The 16,904-nt window shown below is 44.0% G+C and overlaps 1 protein-coding gene across 1 annotated transcript in view; it reads left to right on the top strand.

Moving 5' to 3' along the window:
- Positions 1 to 16,904, top strand: part of LOC139260488 (piezo-type mechanosensitive ion channel component 2-like) — an 851,737-nt gene that overhangs the window by 617,574 nt on the left and 217,259 nt on the right. Inside the window, exons 8-9 of the mRNA XM_070877017.1 lie at positions 1,806 to 1,974; positions 4,813 to 4,944. Of these exons, the coding sequence (XP_070733118.1) occupies positions 1,806 to 1,974; positions 4,813 to 4,944 (301 nt within the window). The remainder of the gene's footprint in view (positions 1 to 1,805; positions 1,975 to 4,812; positions 4,945 to 16,904) is intronic.

Below are 16,904 nucleotides of genomic sequence, written 5' to 3'. Positions count from 1 at the left end.
TAAACAGTGAGGAGTTTAGTAGTAGACTTCAGAATGACATAGACACACTGGTGAAATGGGCAAACACATGGCAGATGAAATTTAATACAGAGAAGTGTGCATTGATACATATTAGGAAGAAGAATGAGGAGAGGCAATATAAACTAAATGGTTCAATGTTAAAGGGGGTGCAGGAACAGATGGGGGTGTACGTACACAAATATTTGAAGGTGGCAGGATAAGTTGATCAAGCTATTAAAAAAACATATGACTTTATAAATAGAGAGAATACAAAATCAAGGAAGTTATGATGAAGCTTTATAAAACACTAGTCAAGCGTCAGCTGGAGTATTGTGTCCAATTCTGGGCACCACACTTTAGGAAGGGTGTCAAGGGCTTGGAGAGGGTGCAGATTTACCAGAATTTGATGAATTCTGCTAGACTTTGATGGGAAGGCTTTTTAAACGCAGAGAGGTGTCTGGAACTATGAGCACACAACATGTGAACATGAGGATAAAAGTAATAAATATTAAGAAAGAGTTGAGGTTGGAAGAGATTTTGAACCCACAGAATAGTTGATATCTGGACCAGGCTCCCAGATAAAGTATTTATTGTTGCATCAATTAGCACTTATATTTAAGAAGGGGGATAGAATATGTCCAGGGAATTATAGACCAGTCAGCTTAAAATCGGTGATAGGAAAAATAATGGAATCCCTGCTAAAGGAGAAAATAGAAGAACATCTAGAAACCCGAAATATATTAATGAAAATCAGCATGGATTTCAAAAGGGAATGTCTTGCTTGACCAACCCCATTGAATTTTTTGAAAAGGTAACAGAGGGAGTAGACAATGGTAATGCAGTAGATGTAATTTATCAAGTTTTTCAAAGGCCTTCGATAAGGTACCCCATAATAGACTGAGGAATAAAGTCAGAGAATGCGGAGTCAGGGGTTAAGTAGCAGAATAGATAGCTAGCTGGCTTCGAGACAGAAAGCAGAGAGTATGGCTAAAAGGTAGCTATTCACAGTGGCAGAAGATGGATAGTGGTGTTTCACCAGGATCAGTGCTGGGACCACCATTGTTCACAATTTATATTAACGATTTAGACTAAGGAATTAAAAACACAATTTCTAAATTTGCGGATACCAAATTGGGGGGTATGGTCAATACTGAGGACTGCAATAAATAACAGGAGAACATTAATAAACTTGCAGAATGGGCATATGATTGGCAAATGAAGTTGAACACAGATAAATGTGAGGTATTACATTTTGGTAGGAAGAATAGGGAGGTCACTTATTACTTGGAGGAGCGAGTCTGGGTGGGGTAGGGGAACAAAGGGATCTCAGAGTACAAATACAAAAATCACTAAAAGTTGCGATACAGATTAGCAAGGCCATAAAAAAGCAAATCAGTCATTAGGGTTTATTTCTAGAGGAAGTTATGCTAAACCTGTATCGAACCTTTGTTAGACCACACTCCATACAGTTCTGGTCACCATATTATAGAAAGGATATAGAGGCACTGGAGAGGGTATAGAAATATTTACAAGGATGATACCAGAAATGCGAGGAAAGGATAAACAGGCTGGCTCTCTTTTCTCTTGAAGGCACTTGGTGTAAAATGAGCAATATCAGATTGGACGCTCGCTATATACCCCACCGAATGATTCTTTCCGTTAAAGTTTTTTAATTCCGAATATTCTTATTTATTCTTTTTCCCATCATTGTCAATGAAATGATGAAAATGTAACTTGTAAAGTCATTATTGTTGCAACTTCGACCAGGTTATTATCTCTCTCTCTTTTCCTCTCTCTTTTAACAGATTGTTTGGTGTATCACCAGTGATTCAAACAAGCTGCACAACTACATGGAAGATTATAGCCAATCCCAATATGTCCTGGCCCCAACATCTCAATCCTATCATGTTGTTATTACTGTACTACACTTTGGCAACACTCATACGTCTCTGGCTTCAAGAGCCAGTTCTGAAGGTGGGTAGCGTTCCAAATTTTGAAACATTTATTCTTGTGTTATACAACATCTCATAATGGCATAGATTTGGCATGAAAGATCCAGTGCCCAATGTGGACATCACAACACATCAGTGCTTTTTGGAACTACACTACATGCAAATCTTAATCATTAGATTTAATCAGTCAGCACCAGCATCCCTTCAGTATGCCTTACTTTATGACTATATTCTCCATAAATAATAAAACATTATATAAACACGTATTCTCATTTAATACAAAGATCTCAAAAGTGACTGGAAGCCAACCTGCTCTTTCCTCACACTGTGCTTCCCATGAGTATGTAAACATGGCCTTCAGTCTCTTAGTCTAGTACTTCTCCTATGTGCAACTTGAAGGTCTTTATCACGAGATGTGGTTGGTTACTACTATAGTACAAAAGGCTGGTGGCACTGAGATGTCCCTTCTCTCATAGGGAGCCACTCCTGGTTACATCTCTGGAGCTTGTGTTTGGGCAGCCCGGTGTCAGCTCCGATGTGGCACTTGCGGAGAAGGGAGAAGGCCAGATGCCTGACATGCACTGCTGTTCTGAGAAAAAACAGCCTCATGCAGTTTGCTTCCAGCCATTGCCAGTCCACTGGATCTCGGATCTATGTCTCCATTGGTCAACGGCCTGGCTGGTCTAATGACAGCTATCGGATCCAGGAAGCTCTGAGAGACAACAACCCAGGGTCTGAATGTGGTATGCAGAGTGCTCATAGAATCATAGAAATTTATAGCGCGGAAGGAGGCCATTTCAGCCCATCATGTCCGCGCCTGCCGACCAAGAGCTATCCAGCCTAATCCCACTTTCCAGCTCTTGGTCCGTAGCCTTGTAGGTTACGGCACTTTAAGTACACATCCAAGTATTTTTTAAGTGTGGTGAGGTTTTCTGCCTCTACCACCTTTTTCAGGCAGTGAGTTCCAAACCCCTACCACCCTCTGGGTAAAGAAATTTCTCCTCACATCTCCTCTATACCTCCCCCAATTACTAAGTGGAGGAAGAGCATCTGGGAGGGCTCTGAGCACCTCGGGTCTCATCGCCGAAGCATGCAGAAACCAAGCGCAGACAGCGGAAGGAGCGTGCGGCAAAGCAGACCCCCACCCACCCTTTCCTTCAACGACTGTCTGTCCCAACTGTGACAGAGACTGTAACTCCAGTATTGGACTGTACAGTCACCTGAGAACTCATTTTTAGAGTGGAAGCAAGCCTTCCTCGATTTTGAGGGACTGCCTGTGATGATGAATGCTTTGGCTAGTTGACAGCAGAAGTGGTACAAAAGCTACCATTTCACAGCTGTTCACGTTCCAATGTCATAAGCTAAAGCCTCCAGGATTTGGAAGACACTTTTGAGCTGTATGCAGTTTAGAAGTGTTTGCAGTGAACTCTCTATTCACTGTCATCTCCTTGGAGCAACCTCTTTCACCATTGACAGATCGCTTCTGTCATTTCAATCTCACCTGCCATCTGTTCCAGCAGCATCGGTGCCCTGGAAAATATTTCACCTTGATCCTCAGAATCCCATCACGATCAACTCCAATACCAGCATCACTAAACACACCAACATTACTAACAAAAACATCAGTCTTCTCCACAATCACTTGATGCTGCACAGGATACAGGGCGTCAGCACCCAACCACATTGCTGCCCGAGAGGCCAGGGATGGTCTCATCGTGGCCCACATTTACTTCACTTGATGCTGTACACCCTGGCTGTCACATGATGCGCCAGGTTGGCAGCACCCCACACTAACACCATAAAGTATCCCTGCAATGCCCAAGCCATTCCTTTCACACTCATCACATTTGTGGGGGGTAAACTTATGTCTCACCATTCACTATAACTCACTAAGCCACTTCCGAAGGTGCACACAAATCTGTCCAAGAATGCAAAGCATTCAAAATAAAGGTTTCAATGTTTGACAACACATCAACATAAACTTTACATGAACATTGGCTAAAGGACCCAAGTGGCTACCCTTGTGTGTTGTTAGTTGGTATGATTGGACAAGGATGAGGATGAGTGTAAGGGATGGCTAGTGAGATGGGGATATGACAATTTATCTAGATAGAGAGGGATAGGTGGAGGAGCAAGGTAAGTTGGTGTGAGTAAGAATGTGCAGGGGTAGGGTAGAGAAGACATAGTGGTGGGGTTAAAAAAAAAAGGTGTTCATGGCCCACACCTGAAACATATGCAAATAAGGGGCCTAACTCCTGTCTGAGACCCCCTATGCAAGAACGGTTTGCCATGAGGTTACTGACGCCAGCGCCACGCAGGAAAACCAGGTCTACATGTGGCCTAACCAGCAGTCCACAAAGCAGGCTGGCACCAAAAAGGTAAAATTGATAGACTTTTGGCTTTATTACCGAAGACTTATGGCAATGCCAAAGGCAATAGAAGTTTGGTTGTTAATGGTGTTGCTTTCACACGAGTATGGAGATAGCACCTTTACAAGTCTTTTTACTTTCAAAAGCTTGGAACATTACTGTGCAGGGGTTATGCTCGTCAAATACACCATTGCTGTCATTATTTGAGCAATTATTTGTGAAATAATGTCACATGTAACAGGTAAGTTCAACAAAAGATGGACACAAGTCATGATCTATTCTCGAAACTTCAGTCTCGACTCAGATTGTTCTCTGGGAGCACTTAATCTGAGACCACTCTGTGGCCATTAGCTGAAGGAGGGGGGAACTATATTGATGGAGTAGGGGTAACGAAGTATGTTCCGCCTCATGAGGACTCAAGTGCCTCTTAACTGTGGCCGGAATGTACATCCGTATATTTGAAAAATGATGTTCTCTTCCCACCTGTACAGAATATTGAAGAGGAAAATTATGCAAGAGGGGAAGAAGAGCAAAATGAACGATTTGGAAGTGATTCACCAGTTACTGCCGACATGAGACGTAATATGTGGTATTCAGCGCACTATGCAACTGATGAGAGAAGGGTAAATGCCTCTTTAAAAAAAACCTTCAAATTCAATCACAAAACTGTAGGAAAGTTCATCAGAATTATTTAAAAGGAAACGAGTGACAATCTTATTTAGTTACATATTTGAAATCTTTACACAGGACGACGCAGTTCACTTGAAACCACCACTGGTGTCCAGTGATAGCCAAAGTGAGATTCTTGACAGATCAAAACTTTGTTATATGTGCCCAGTTACCATTTGTCCCACATAAGTTAAATCTATTGTCTAAATGCTGGAAAATATTGTTTAATTATCATTCTTTTCAGACAATATGCTGATCTTGTACTTCCTTTTGTAACTGCTCTTTTATATGGAATGTGGTAAATCCTAAGCAACATAGGAACAGGAGTAGGCCCCTCGAGCCTGTTCTGCCATTCAGTGAGATCATGGCTGATCTGCGACCTAACTCCATATACCTGCCTTTGGTCCATAGCTTTTAATATCCTTGGCTAACAAGATTCTATCAATCTCAGATTAAAAATGTTATATTGTTCTGGCATCAATTGCTGTTTGCGGAAGAGAGTTCCAAACTTCTACCACCCTTTTGGACTGGATTCTCGGGTCGTTTACCACCCGGTTTTTAGCACTCTGTGGTGAAAAATGGGGCGGTCAGCTGTTTTCCGCTCAGTCGTGATCCTCCGGTCGGGTTTAGCGGCGGTGCTTAGAAGCACTGCTGGGGAGAGCTACGCTGGGTGTGCAATGGCTCTCATTGCAACACTGCTGTGGGTTTCGTCTCGCACCCAACCTGTACACCGCGAAATGCCCCCCGCGATGACTGGCAGGGAAAACACAGCAGTCCAGCCCTGCCAGCAGCGGTGAGTGGCGTAAACTGTAAAAAAGGTAAGTTCCAGTTATTATTCTTTTATTTTTCTGATAGCGATTTGTATTGTAAGGGTGTTGGCAATGTTTTTTTAATGTTTTTGTGAAATTGTTTTCCCCTCCCAAAGCCTCTCTCGGCCCCGCACTAAAGTTGGCAAGGTTCCAGTTTTCGTGCCGCGAAAGTAATGCACCACCTCCCTTTGCGCTGACACAGAGCCCAAATGATGAAAATTAATCGCTGACGTTAATCAGGCGGTAAATTTCCCGCCCCACCTCCGTTTTCGCCCCAAAAATGGCAAAGTAGAAAATCCTGCCCTTTGTGTGTAGAAGTGTTTCCTAATTTCATTCCTGAAAAGTCTGGCTCTAATTTTTAGAATATGCCCCCTATTCCTAGACTCCCCAATCAGCAGAAATAGTTTCTCTCTATCTACCCTATCTCTTCCCCTTACTATCTTGAAAACTTCGATCAGATCGCCCCTTAACCTTCTAAATTCTCGGGAATACAACCCTAATTTGCGTAATCTCTCATCGTAATTTAACCCTTGGAGTCCAAGTATCATTCTGGCAAACCTACGCTGCACACTCCCTCCAAGCTCAGTATATGCTTCCTAAGATGTGATGCCCAGAACTTCTCACAGTGCTCCAGGTATCACCAGGTCACTTTGTATTGCTGCAGCATAACATCAACACCCTTGTATTCTAGTGCTTCAGATATAAAAGCTAGCATTCCAATGGCCTTTTTGATTATTTTCTGCAACTGTTCATGACATTTTAATGATCCAAGTGTATTTGCAAGAATTTGTGTATGGTGTACATCTATGAACACTGGGAAAATATTTTCCAGAATAGTTGTATGAATAATATCAGAAGAATATGGACCAAAAATAAATTGAATGGGAAATGTTCTGTACCAGAAACTAAGTGGATTTGATAGCAAGGGAATGTCCTGCAACAAGATGTGCCCTTAATAGCCCCATCCAGCTTAGGCAAGAGCAGGCCTCAAAGTAACTGTAAATCATGTCAGAAGAAATTGTGAATTTTAATTTTTGAAGAGTCACAGAGTAACTTTGAGATTCCTGCTTAATTTATGTGGGATTGTTACATAGAATATGCAGCACAGAAACAGACTATTCAGCCCAACTGCTCCATGCCGGTGTTTATGCTCCACATGAGCCTCCTCCCACCCTACTTCATCTAACCCTATCAGGATATCCTTCAATTCCTTTCTCCCTTGTGTGCTTATCTAGCTTTCCCTTAAATGCATCTATGCCATTTGCCTCAACTACTCCTTGTGGTAGCCAGTTCCACATTTTAACTACTCTCTGAGCAAGTTTCTCCTGAATTCCCTATTGGATTTACTGCTGACTATCATATATTTATGGCCCCTAGTTTTGGTCTCCCTACGAGAAGGCACATCATCTCTAAGTCTTCGCTAGCAGAAGTAGTTTCTTGGAGGTGCTGCATCAGATGGCCCTCCTCCTTCTCCCCCAACCCCTCTGTCCCCCTCCCCAACCCCTGTGCTTCTTCCCTCTACTTATAAGTATCTCAAGGTCAAAGGTCCACAATTTGAAGATGGTGGTATGCTGCTAGTCACTTTGCCGGAAATTTTTAAATAAATTGTTGAAGCTTCTTTCAATTTGTGTCATCAGACCTGTATTAATATAGCTGTGTAAACTAGCTTTGGGATCAGGAAACTGCATAATACCAATGTATTGGGCCTCAGGGAATGTAGCATTACTATAATGTGGCCATCAAGGTTAGATAGATCATCAGAAACAAGACCCTTTAAGCTCATTTACTTTTCTCGCCATGGTAATATCAGCTGATTGAAAATAATCTTGTCAATTGTTCATGGGAACGGTGGCACAATGGTTATGTTTTACTGGGCTAATAATCCAGAGGTTTGGACCACTGATCTGGAGACATAAGTTCAAATCCTACAATGGCATTTAAATTCAGTTAATTAAATAAATCTGGAATAAAAAAGATATTATTAGTAATGGTGACCATGAAACTACCAGATTGTTGTTAAAAACCCAACTGTTTCACCAATGTCCTTTAGGGAAGAAAACCTGTCACCTTTACCTGTTCTGGCCTATATGTGGTTCCAGACTCTCAGAAATAGTCTTATTTTGTCAAGAAGGAGCTCACCACCACCTTCTCAAGGGCAATTAGGGATGGGAAATAAGTGCTGGCTTTGCCGGGGGCGCCCACATCTCGTGAATGAATTTTTAAAAATGAAAGCATTGTTAACCAATATAAATTGCTGCCTGGCCACAGTCTATGGTGATACCGTTTTAGCCGCATGCACTAATTTTAGAAAAAAAATCACCTTGCACACAATACTTGTAAATGTACATCACATGTGTATATTTACTTAACAATCATTTACCAGCACTCAGTAACCAAGGAAGTAAAGCACTCACAATGATCTAAAACATAGAAAATTATAGAAAATAGGTGCAGGAGTAGGCCATTTGGCCCTTCGAGCCTGCACCACCATTCAATAAGATCATGGCTGATCATTCCCTCAGTACCCTTTTCCTGCTTTCTCTTCAATAGAAACATAGAAAAAAGCAATTGCATACTCTGTTTTTCACTTTATAATCTTACCAACAAACGCACAAAAAGGTAAAGTACACATGCATACATCATGCGAATTAGTATTGAAATCACTTGCCCAATGCCGGTATTTATTAAGTCATTTTTTATTTACTAATCAGAAATGCAATTAGCTATGTCAGGGTCCCCAATTAGCCTGTGGCCAGTGGCCATCATATTGGGCAACAGTGCAGGAACAAGTGCGCTTCTGAAATTGGATTTAAGGTACATTGCTGTGACAGATTAGAAGCCACTTCACCCTACATCTAACATGTGATATACTTGACCAGAATGTTAGCACTGGATATCAAAGGTGTTTCTCACCACTTCATTCTTTAAATTGCTAAACAAATAATGAATGGAGAAATATTCATCTGACAAGCAAAAAAATTCTGGCAAGGAAAAGCTGCCAGTAAGGATTTTATACTATGGACCTTGGACTTTATTTGTTGACAAGAGTACTTACAATCTGAATAAGGGAAGCTATGGAATAAATCCTGTTGGAAAGATCTAAACTACCACTCACATTCCCACAATATATTCTGCATTGGCTATAAAGCTTTTCCTACCCCATCAAGCCCCCTCCTCCATCCAGCCAAACAACCTGCCCCAAAACATTGACTCCTTTCCCTTATTGACCAAGGCAAGTTGTTCAGATACCAACAGCAAGATTTTTCCGACTCAACCTCCGCCTCCAACTTTCGCTAATTTCTCCCAGTTAAACCACCCTGCTCAGATTGCATACAGTTTGGTGATTTCAAGGGGAAAATAGTAAAACGCATGGTCCAATTTGCTAAAGGTTTTTCTGATTTCATAATACAATAAAAATAAAGGCTGATTGACCTTCATGTGGTGTCATTATAGATTCTGTTGTCCCATTATATGGAGTAGATTTTAACTTTCACTGCCTGGCCTTGCAGATCAGCTATTCGTTATGTACCCTGGAAAGGAAAATTGGGTGGTGTGTATAATAGGCACATTGACCCTTTCCTCTTCTTGACCAAGGAAAGTAATTCAGATACAACACCATGCAAACACCAGGTTTCTGTTCGGCGGTGAAAGTTCAAATCTACCCCATCGTTCCTTACCGTTGTCAGGTGAATTTCTGTTTCCTGGATGGTGTTCAGCTCCTTAAGTGTTGCTACTGCAACCGTCTAGGCAAGTGGGGAGTATTTCATCGCACAACTGACTTGAACTTTGTAGATGGTGGAGAGGGTCAGGAGGTAAGCTGCTCATCAGAGTATCCAGCCTCTGCATTACTTTTAAGATCTGACATTGATATGACTGATCCAGTTAAGCTTCTAGTCAATGGTCACCTCCGCACCCCGCCACCCCCACCACCCTCCCCACAAGATGTTGGTGCTGGGACAGGGAGGCGGAGGGGCTCAGCGAAGATGGCTCCACTGCAGATTAGGGATTGGTTCGACTTTCTCCTGTTTGAGATGGTCATTACCTGGCATTTCTGTAGTGCAAATATTAGCCAGATTTTACTAATATTTGTCACCCCAAGCTTGGATGTTATCCTGGTCCTGCTGTACACTGGTATGGGCAACTTCACTGTAATAGTAGCCTTAAAGGGGCAGGTCCCATGATCAGGTAAACATAACAACCATGCTTCGGATCCCAGATGAATTGTATTCAAAACCACAGGAGATCAAGGCGTTTAATAATAATTATAACATCTACCATACACAATAAATCATACTCCATAACTTCTTCCTCTTAGGAAGTCTCTCAGAGTCAAGGATGACTTGCTTCCACACTAAAAATGAGTTCTCAGGTGACTGATGAGTCCACTGCAGGACCTACAGTCCCTGTCACAGGTGGGGCAGACGGTGGTTGAAGGGACGGGTGGGCAGGGTGCTTGGGTTGTCGTGCACTCCTTCCGCTGTTTGCAACTATAACTAATACTAATGAAATGTCACCATAAACTGTCAACAAAGAAATACAAAATCAAATGCACCTTTAACAGATAACTTAAAAAAAATTATGTTGAATAAAATCAGAAAATGCTGGAAGCACTCAGCATCTGTGGAGAGAGAAATAGAGTTAATGAGTTGGATTTTGCGGGGTGTCAGCGGGTGTGATCGGTGGCGGGTCAGGTGGGAAACTGTTTTTTTTCCCTAGGGGGGTCGGGACCCCGCTGTGAACCTGCTGCCATGCGCCTTTACCAAATGTTGGGTCTGTCTGCGCTGAACATACCTGACACGCAGTGGCGGGGGAGGCAATTAAAATCAGTAGTGGCTTGTTTACAGCCACTTAACAATGGTTTCGCCCAGCTTTTTGAATTTGACAGATTACCCACCGCGCCTAGACCGTCTATAAAACTGAGGTGGGAGGTCACTGGCCACTGAATCAGCTGATGAGTTGACAGCTTCAAATGTCAAGTCAAAGCTCCCAGCTGATTGAGAAATGTTCCCCTAACCACTAGCTTCTCTAAACTGCATTTGCACTACAGATTCAGAATGCTGCAAATCTTTACACAAGTCTCCATCCAGTCTGGCCTTATTACCTCTCCCACCATTGACAGATCACTTCTGTCATCTCTACTTCACCTGCCATCTAATTCATCAGCATTGGTGCACTTTATACACTCTCACCTTGGTCCTCAGAATCCTACCATGATCAACTCAAACATCAGCATCACACCAGCAACACCAGGCACACCAGCACTACCACCACCAAAAACACCAACGTTCTCCGCAATCAACTGGTGCTGCACACGATGCTGAGAATGACGTGAGTATCACGTGTAGCGAGTTGGTCTTACTGCAGGAGAAGGGTCCACAGCCAGCGAGGGAATGGAAGACCAGCAGGAAGAGTAGTGCAAGGAAGGTAGTGCAGGGGTCCCCTGTGGTCATCCCCCTGCAAAACAGATACACCGCTTTGAGTACTGTTGAGGGGGATGACTCATCAGGGGAGGGCAGCAGCAGCCAAGTTCATGGCACCGTGGCTGGCTCTGTTGCACAGGAGGGCAGGAAAAAGAGTGGAAGAGCGATAGTGATAGGGGATTCAATTGTAAGGGGAATAGATAGGCGTTTCTGCGGCCGCAACCGAGACTCCAGGATGGTATGTTGCCTCCCTGGTGCAAGGGTCAAGGATGTCTCGGAGCGGGTGGAGGACATTCTAAAAAGGGAGGGAGAACAGCCAGTTGTCGTGGTGCACGTTGGTACCAATGACATAGGTAAAAAAAGGGATGAGTTCCTACGAAATGAATTTAAGGAGCTAGGAGCTAAATTAAAAAGTAGGACCTCAAAAGTAGTAATCTCGGGATTGCTACCAGTGCCACGTGCTAGTCAGAGTAGGAATCGCAGGATAGCTCAGATGAATACGTGGCTTGAGCAATGGTGCAGCAGGGAGGGATTCAAATTCCTGGGGCATTGGAACCGGTTCTGGGGGAGGTGGGACCAGTACAATCCGGACGGTCTGCACCTGGGCAGAATCGGAACCAATGTCCTCGGGGGAGTGTTTGCTAGTGCTGTTGGGGAGGAGTTAAACTAATATGGCAGGGGGATGGGAACCAATGCAGGGAGATAGAGGGAAACAAAAAGGAGGCAAAAACAAAAGACAGAAAGGAGATGAGGAAATGTGGAGGGCAGAGAAACCCAAGGCAAAGAACAAAAAGGGCCATTGTACAGCAAAATTCTAAAAGGACAGAGGGTGTTAAAAAAACAAGCCTAAAGGCTTTGTGTCTTAATGCAAGGAGTATCCGCAATAAGGTGGATGAATTAACTGTGCAAATAGATGTTAACAAATATGATGTCATTGGGATTACGGAGACGTGGCTCCAGGATGAGCAGGGCTGGGAACTCAACATCCAGGGGTATTCAACATTCAGGAAGGATAGAATAAAAGGAAAAGGAGGTGGGGTAGCATTGCTGGTTAAGGAGGAGATTAAGGCAATGGTTAGGAAGGACATTAGCTTGGATGATGTGGAATCTATATGGGTAGAGCTGCAGAACACCAAAGGGCAAAAAACTTTAGTGGGAGTTGTGTACAGACCTCCAAACAGTAGTAGTGATGTTGGGGAGGGCATCAAACAGGAAATTAGGGGTGCGTGCAATAAAGGTGCAGCAGTTATAATGGGTGACTTTAATATGCACATAGATTGGGCTAACCAAACTGGAAGCAATACGGTGGAGAAGGATTTTCTGGAGTGCATAAGGGATGGTTTTTTAGACCAATATGTCGAGGAACCAACTAGGGGGGAGGCCATCTTAGACTGGGTGTTATGTAATGAGAAAGGATTAATTAGCAATCTCGTTGTGCGAGGCCCCTTGGGGAAGAGTGACCATAATATGGTGGAATTCTGCATTAGGATGGAGAATGAAACAGTTAATTCAGAGACCATGGTCCAGAACTTAAAGAAGGCTAACTTTGAAGGTATGAGGCGTGAATTGGCTGAGATGGATTGGCGAATGATACTTAAGGGGTTGACTGTGGATGGGCAATGGCAGACATTTAGAGACCGCATGGATGAACTACAACAATTGTACATTCCTGTCTGGCATAGAAATAAAAAAGGGAAGGTGGCTCAACCGTGGCTATCAAGGGAAATCAGGGATAGTATTAAAGCCAAGGAAGTGGCATACAAATTGGCCAGAAATAGCAGCGAACCTGGGGACTGGGAGAAATTTAGAACTCAGCAGAGGAGGACAAAGGGTTTGATTAGGGCAGGGAAAATGGAGTATGAGAAGAAGCTTGCAGGGAACATTAAGACGGATTGCAAAAGTTTCTATAGATATGTAAAGAGAAAAAGGTTAGTAAAGACAAATGTAGGTCCCCTGCAGTCAGAATCAGGGGAAGTCATAACGGGGAACAAAGAAATGGCGGACCAATTGAACAAGTACTTTGGTTCGGTATTCACGAAGGAGGACACGAACAACCTTCCGGTTATAAAAGGGGTCGGGGGGTCTAGTAAGGAGGAGGAACTGAGGGAAATCCTTATTAGCCGGGAAATTGTGTTGGGGAAATTGATGGGATTGAAGGCCGATAAATCCCCAGGGCCTGATGGACTGCATCCCAGAGTACTTAAGGAGGTGGCCTTGGAAATAGTGGATGCGTTGACAGTCATTTTCCAACATTCCATTGACTCTGGATCAGTTCCTATGGAGTGGAGGGTAGCCAATGTAACCCCACTTTTTAAAAAAGGAGGGAGAGAGAAAACAGGGAATTATAGACCGGTCAGCCTGACATCGGTAGTGGGTAAAATGATGGAATCAATTATTAAGGATGTCATAGCAGTGCATTTGGAAAGAGGTGACATGATAGGTCCAAGTCAGCATGGATTTGTGAAAGGGAAATCATGCTTGACAAATCTTCTGGAATTTTTTGAGGATGTTTCCAGTAGAGTGGATAAGGGAGAACCAGTTGATGTGGTATATTTGGACTTTCAGAAGGCATTCGACAAGGTCCCACACAAGAGATTGATGTGCAAAGTTTGAGCACATGGGATTGGGGGTAGTGTACTGACATGGATTGAGAACTGGTTGTCAGACAGGAAACAAAGAGTAGGAGTAAATGGGTACTTTTCAGAATGGCAGGCAGTGACTAGTGGGGTACCGCAAGGTTCTGTGCTGGGGCCCCAGCTGTTTACACTGTACATTAATGATTTAGATGAGGGGATTAAATGTAGTATCTCCAAATTTGCGGATGACACTAAGTTGGGTGGCAGTGTGAGCTGCGAGGAGGATGCTGTGAGGCTGCAGAGCGACTTGGATAGGTTAGGTGAGTGGGCAAATGCATGGCAGATGAAGTATAATGTGGATAAATGTGAGGTTATCCACTTTGGTGGTAAAAACAGAGAGACAGACTATTATCTGAATGGTGACAGATTAGGAAAAGGGGAGGTGCAAAGAGACCTGGGTGTCATGGTACATCAGTCATTGAAGGTTGGCATGCAGGTGCAGCAGGCGGTTAAGAAAGCAAATGGCATGTTGGCCTTCATAGCAAGGGGATTTGAGTACAGGGGCAGGGAGGTGTTGCTACAGTTGTACAGGGCATTGGTGAGGCCACACCTGGAGTATTGTGTACAGTTTTGGTCTCCTAACCTGAGGAAGGACATTCTTGCTATTGAGGGAGTGCAGCGAAGGTTCACCAGACTGATTCCCGGGATGGCGGGACTGACCTATCAAGAAAGACTGGATCAACTAGGCTTGTATTCACTGGAGTTCAGAAGAATGAGAGGGGACCTCATAGAAACATATAAAATTCTGACGGGGTTAGACAGGTTAGATGCAGGAAGAATGTTCCCAATGTTGGGGAAGTCCAGAACCAGGGGTCACAGTCTAAGGATAAGGGGTAAGCCATTTAGGACCGAGATGCGGAGGAACTTCTTCACCCAGAGAGTGGTGAACCTGTGGAATTCTCTACCACAGAAAGTTGTTGAGGCCAATTCACTAAATATATTCAAAAAGGAGTTAGATGAGGTCCTTACTGCTAGGGGGATCAAGGGGTATGGCGAGAAAGCAGGAATGGGGTACTGAAGTTGAATGTTCAGCCATGAACTCATTGAATGGTGGTGCAGGCTAGAAGGGCCGAATGGCCTACTCCTGCACCTATTTTCTATGTTTCTATGTTTCTATGTTTCTAGGACACAGGGCATCAGCTCCTGACCACATTGCTGCCGGGGAGGCCAGGGATGGCCTCACCATAGCCAGATTTACTTCACTTGACTTTGTGCACCCTGGATGCAATGATGCACTAGGTTGGCACCATCCCACACTCACACCATAAAGCATCCCTACAATATCCAATCCATTCCTTTCACACTCATCACCATTGTGGGGCGGAACCATTATGTCTCACCATTCATTGCAACTCACTAAGCCACTTCCAAAGGTGCACGCAAATCTGTCCAAGAATGCAAAGTGTTCAAAATAAAGGTTTGCCAGAACTTTAACAGAAACTTCATATGAACATTGGCTAAAACACACAAGTGCCTACCCTTGTGTGTTATTACTTGGTATGCTTGCACTGGGATGAAGGTGAGTGTGAAGGGTGGCGAATGAGATGGGGATGTGATAATGTAGATAGAAAGTGAGAGGGAAAGGTGGAGGTGCAAGGTTAGTTGGTGCGAGTAAGGATGTGCAGGAGTAGAGTAGGGAAGGTAGGGTGATGGGGATGTGATGAGGTTGAGTGTGGCTTTGCAGTAATGTTTCGTGATCTACTGAGATCATTGAAAGGTTTGCACCACTGCAGCCTCCTGATGACATCCCTGCTTGTGCCCTCCTGCGCAATGTGCAACCAGGCTGCATTGGTCTCCTGGGGAGGTCAATTCCGCCCATTGGAAGGGAAACATAGAAACATAGAAACATAGAAAATAGGTGCAGGAGTAGGCCATTCGGCCCTTCTAGCCTGCACCGCCATTCAATGAATTCATGGCTGAACATTCAACTTCAGTACCCCATTCCTGCTTTCTCGCCATACCCCTTGATCCCCCTAGTAGTAAGGACCTCATCTAACTCCTTTTTGAATATATTTAGTGAATTGGCCTCAACAACTTTCTGTGGTAGAGAATTCCACAGGTTCACCACTCTCTGGGTGAAGAAGTTCCTCCGCATCTCGGTCCTAAATGGCTTACCCCTTATCCTTAGACTGTGACCTCTGGTTCTGGACTTCCCCAACATTGGGAACATTCTTCCTGCATCTAACCTGTCTAACCCCGTCAGAATTTTAAATGTTTCTATGAGGTCCCCTCTCATTCTTCTGAACTCCAGTGAATACAAGCCCAGTTGATCCAGTCTTTCTTGATAGGTCAGACCCGCCATCCCGGGAATCAGTCTGGTGAACCTTCGCTGCACTCCCTCAATAGCAAGAATGTCCTTCCTCAGGTTAGGAGACCAAAACTGTACACAATACTCCAGGTGTGGCCTCACCAATGCCCTGTACAACTGTAGCAACACCTCCCTGCCCCTGTACTCAAATCCCCTTGCTATGAAGGCCAACATGCCATTTGCTTTCTTAACCGCCTGCTGCACCTGCATGCCAACCTTCAATGACTGATGTACCATGACACCCAGGTCTCTTTGCACCTCCCCTTTTCCTAATCTGTCACCATTCAGATAATAGTCTGTCTCTCTGTTTTTACCACCAAAGTGGATAACCTCACATTTATCCACATTATACTTCATCTGCCATGCATTTGCCCACTCACCTAACCTATCCAAGTCGCTCTGCAGCCTCACAGCATCCTCCTCGCAGCTCACACTGCCACCCAACTTAGTGTCATCCGCAAATTTGGAGATACTACATTTAATCCCCTCATCTAAATCATTAATGTACAGTGTAAACAGCTGGGGCCCCAGCACAGAACCTTGCGGTACCCCACTAGTCACTGCCTGCCATTCTGAAACGAACCTCCCCATGCATATGGGGGGAGTCATGGGGGAGCCTATGTGCAGCCCTGCACCTCTGTGCTGTGCTTGTCAGTGTTTGCAGCACCTCAGTGCTATAGAACACTGACAGCACAACCGTCAAAGCAAATTTTGGCATTGTCCCTTTAAGGAAACCGGCTG

Source organism: Pristiophorus japonicus, chromosome 1 (assembly GCF_044704955.1).
Source record: "Pristiophorus japonicus isolate sPriJap1 chromosome 1, sPriJap1.hap1, whole genome shotgun sequence".
NCBI classification, from domain to species: domain Eukaryota; kingdom Metazoa; phylum Chordata; class Chondrichthyes; family Pristiophoridae; genus Pristiophorus; species Pristiophorus japonicus.
The sequence above is the reverse complement of the archived record's forward strand: the minus strand, read 5'-3'. Positions and strand labels throughout refer to the sequence as shown.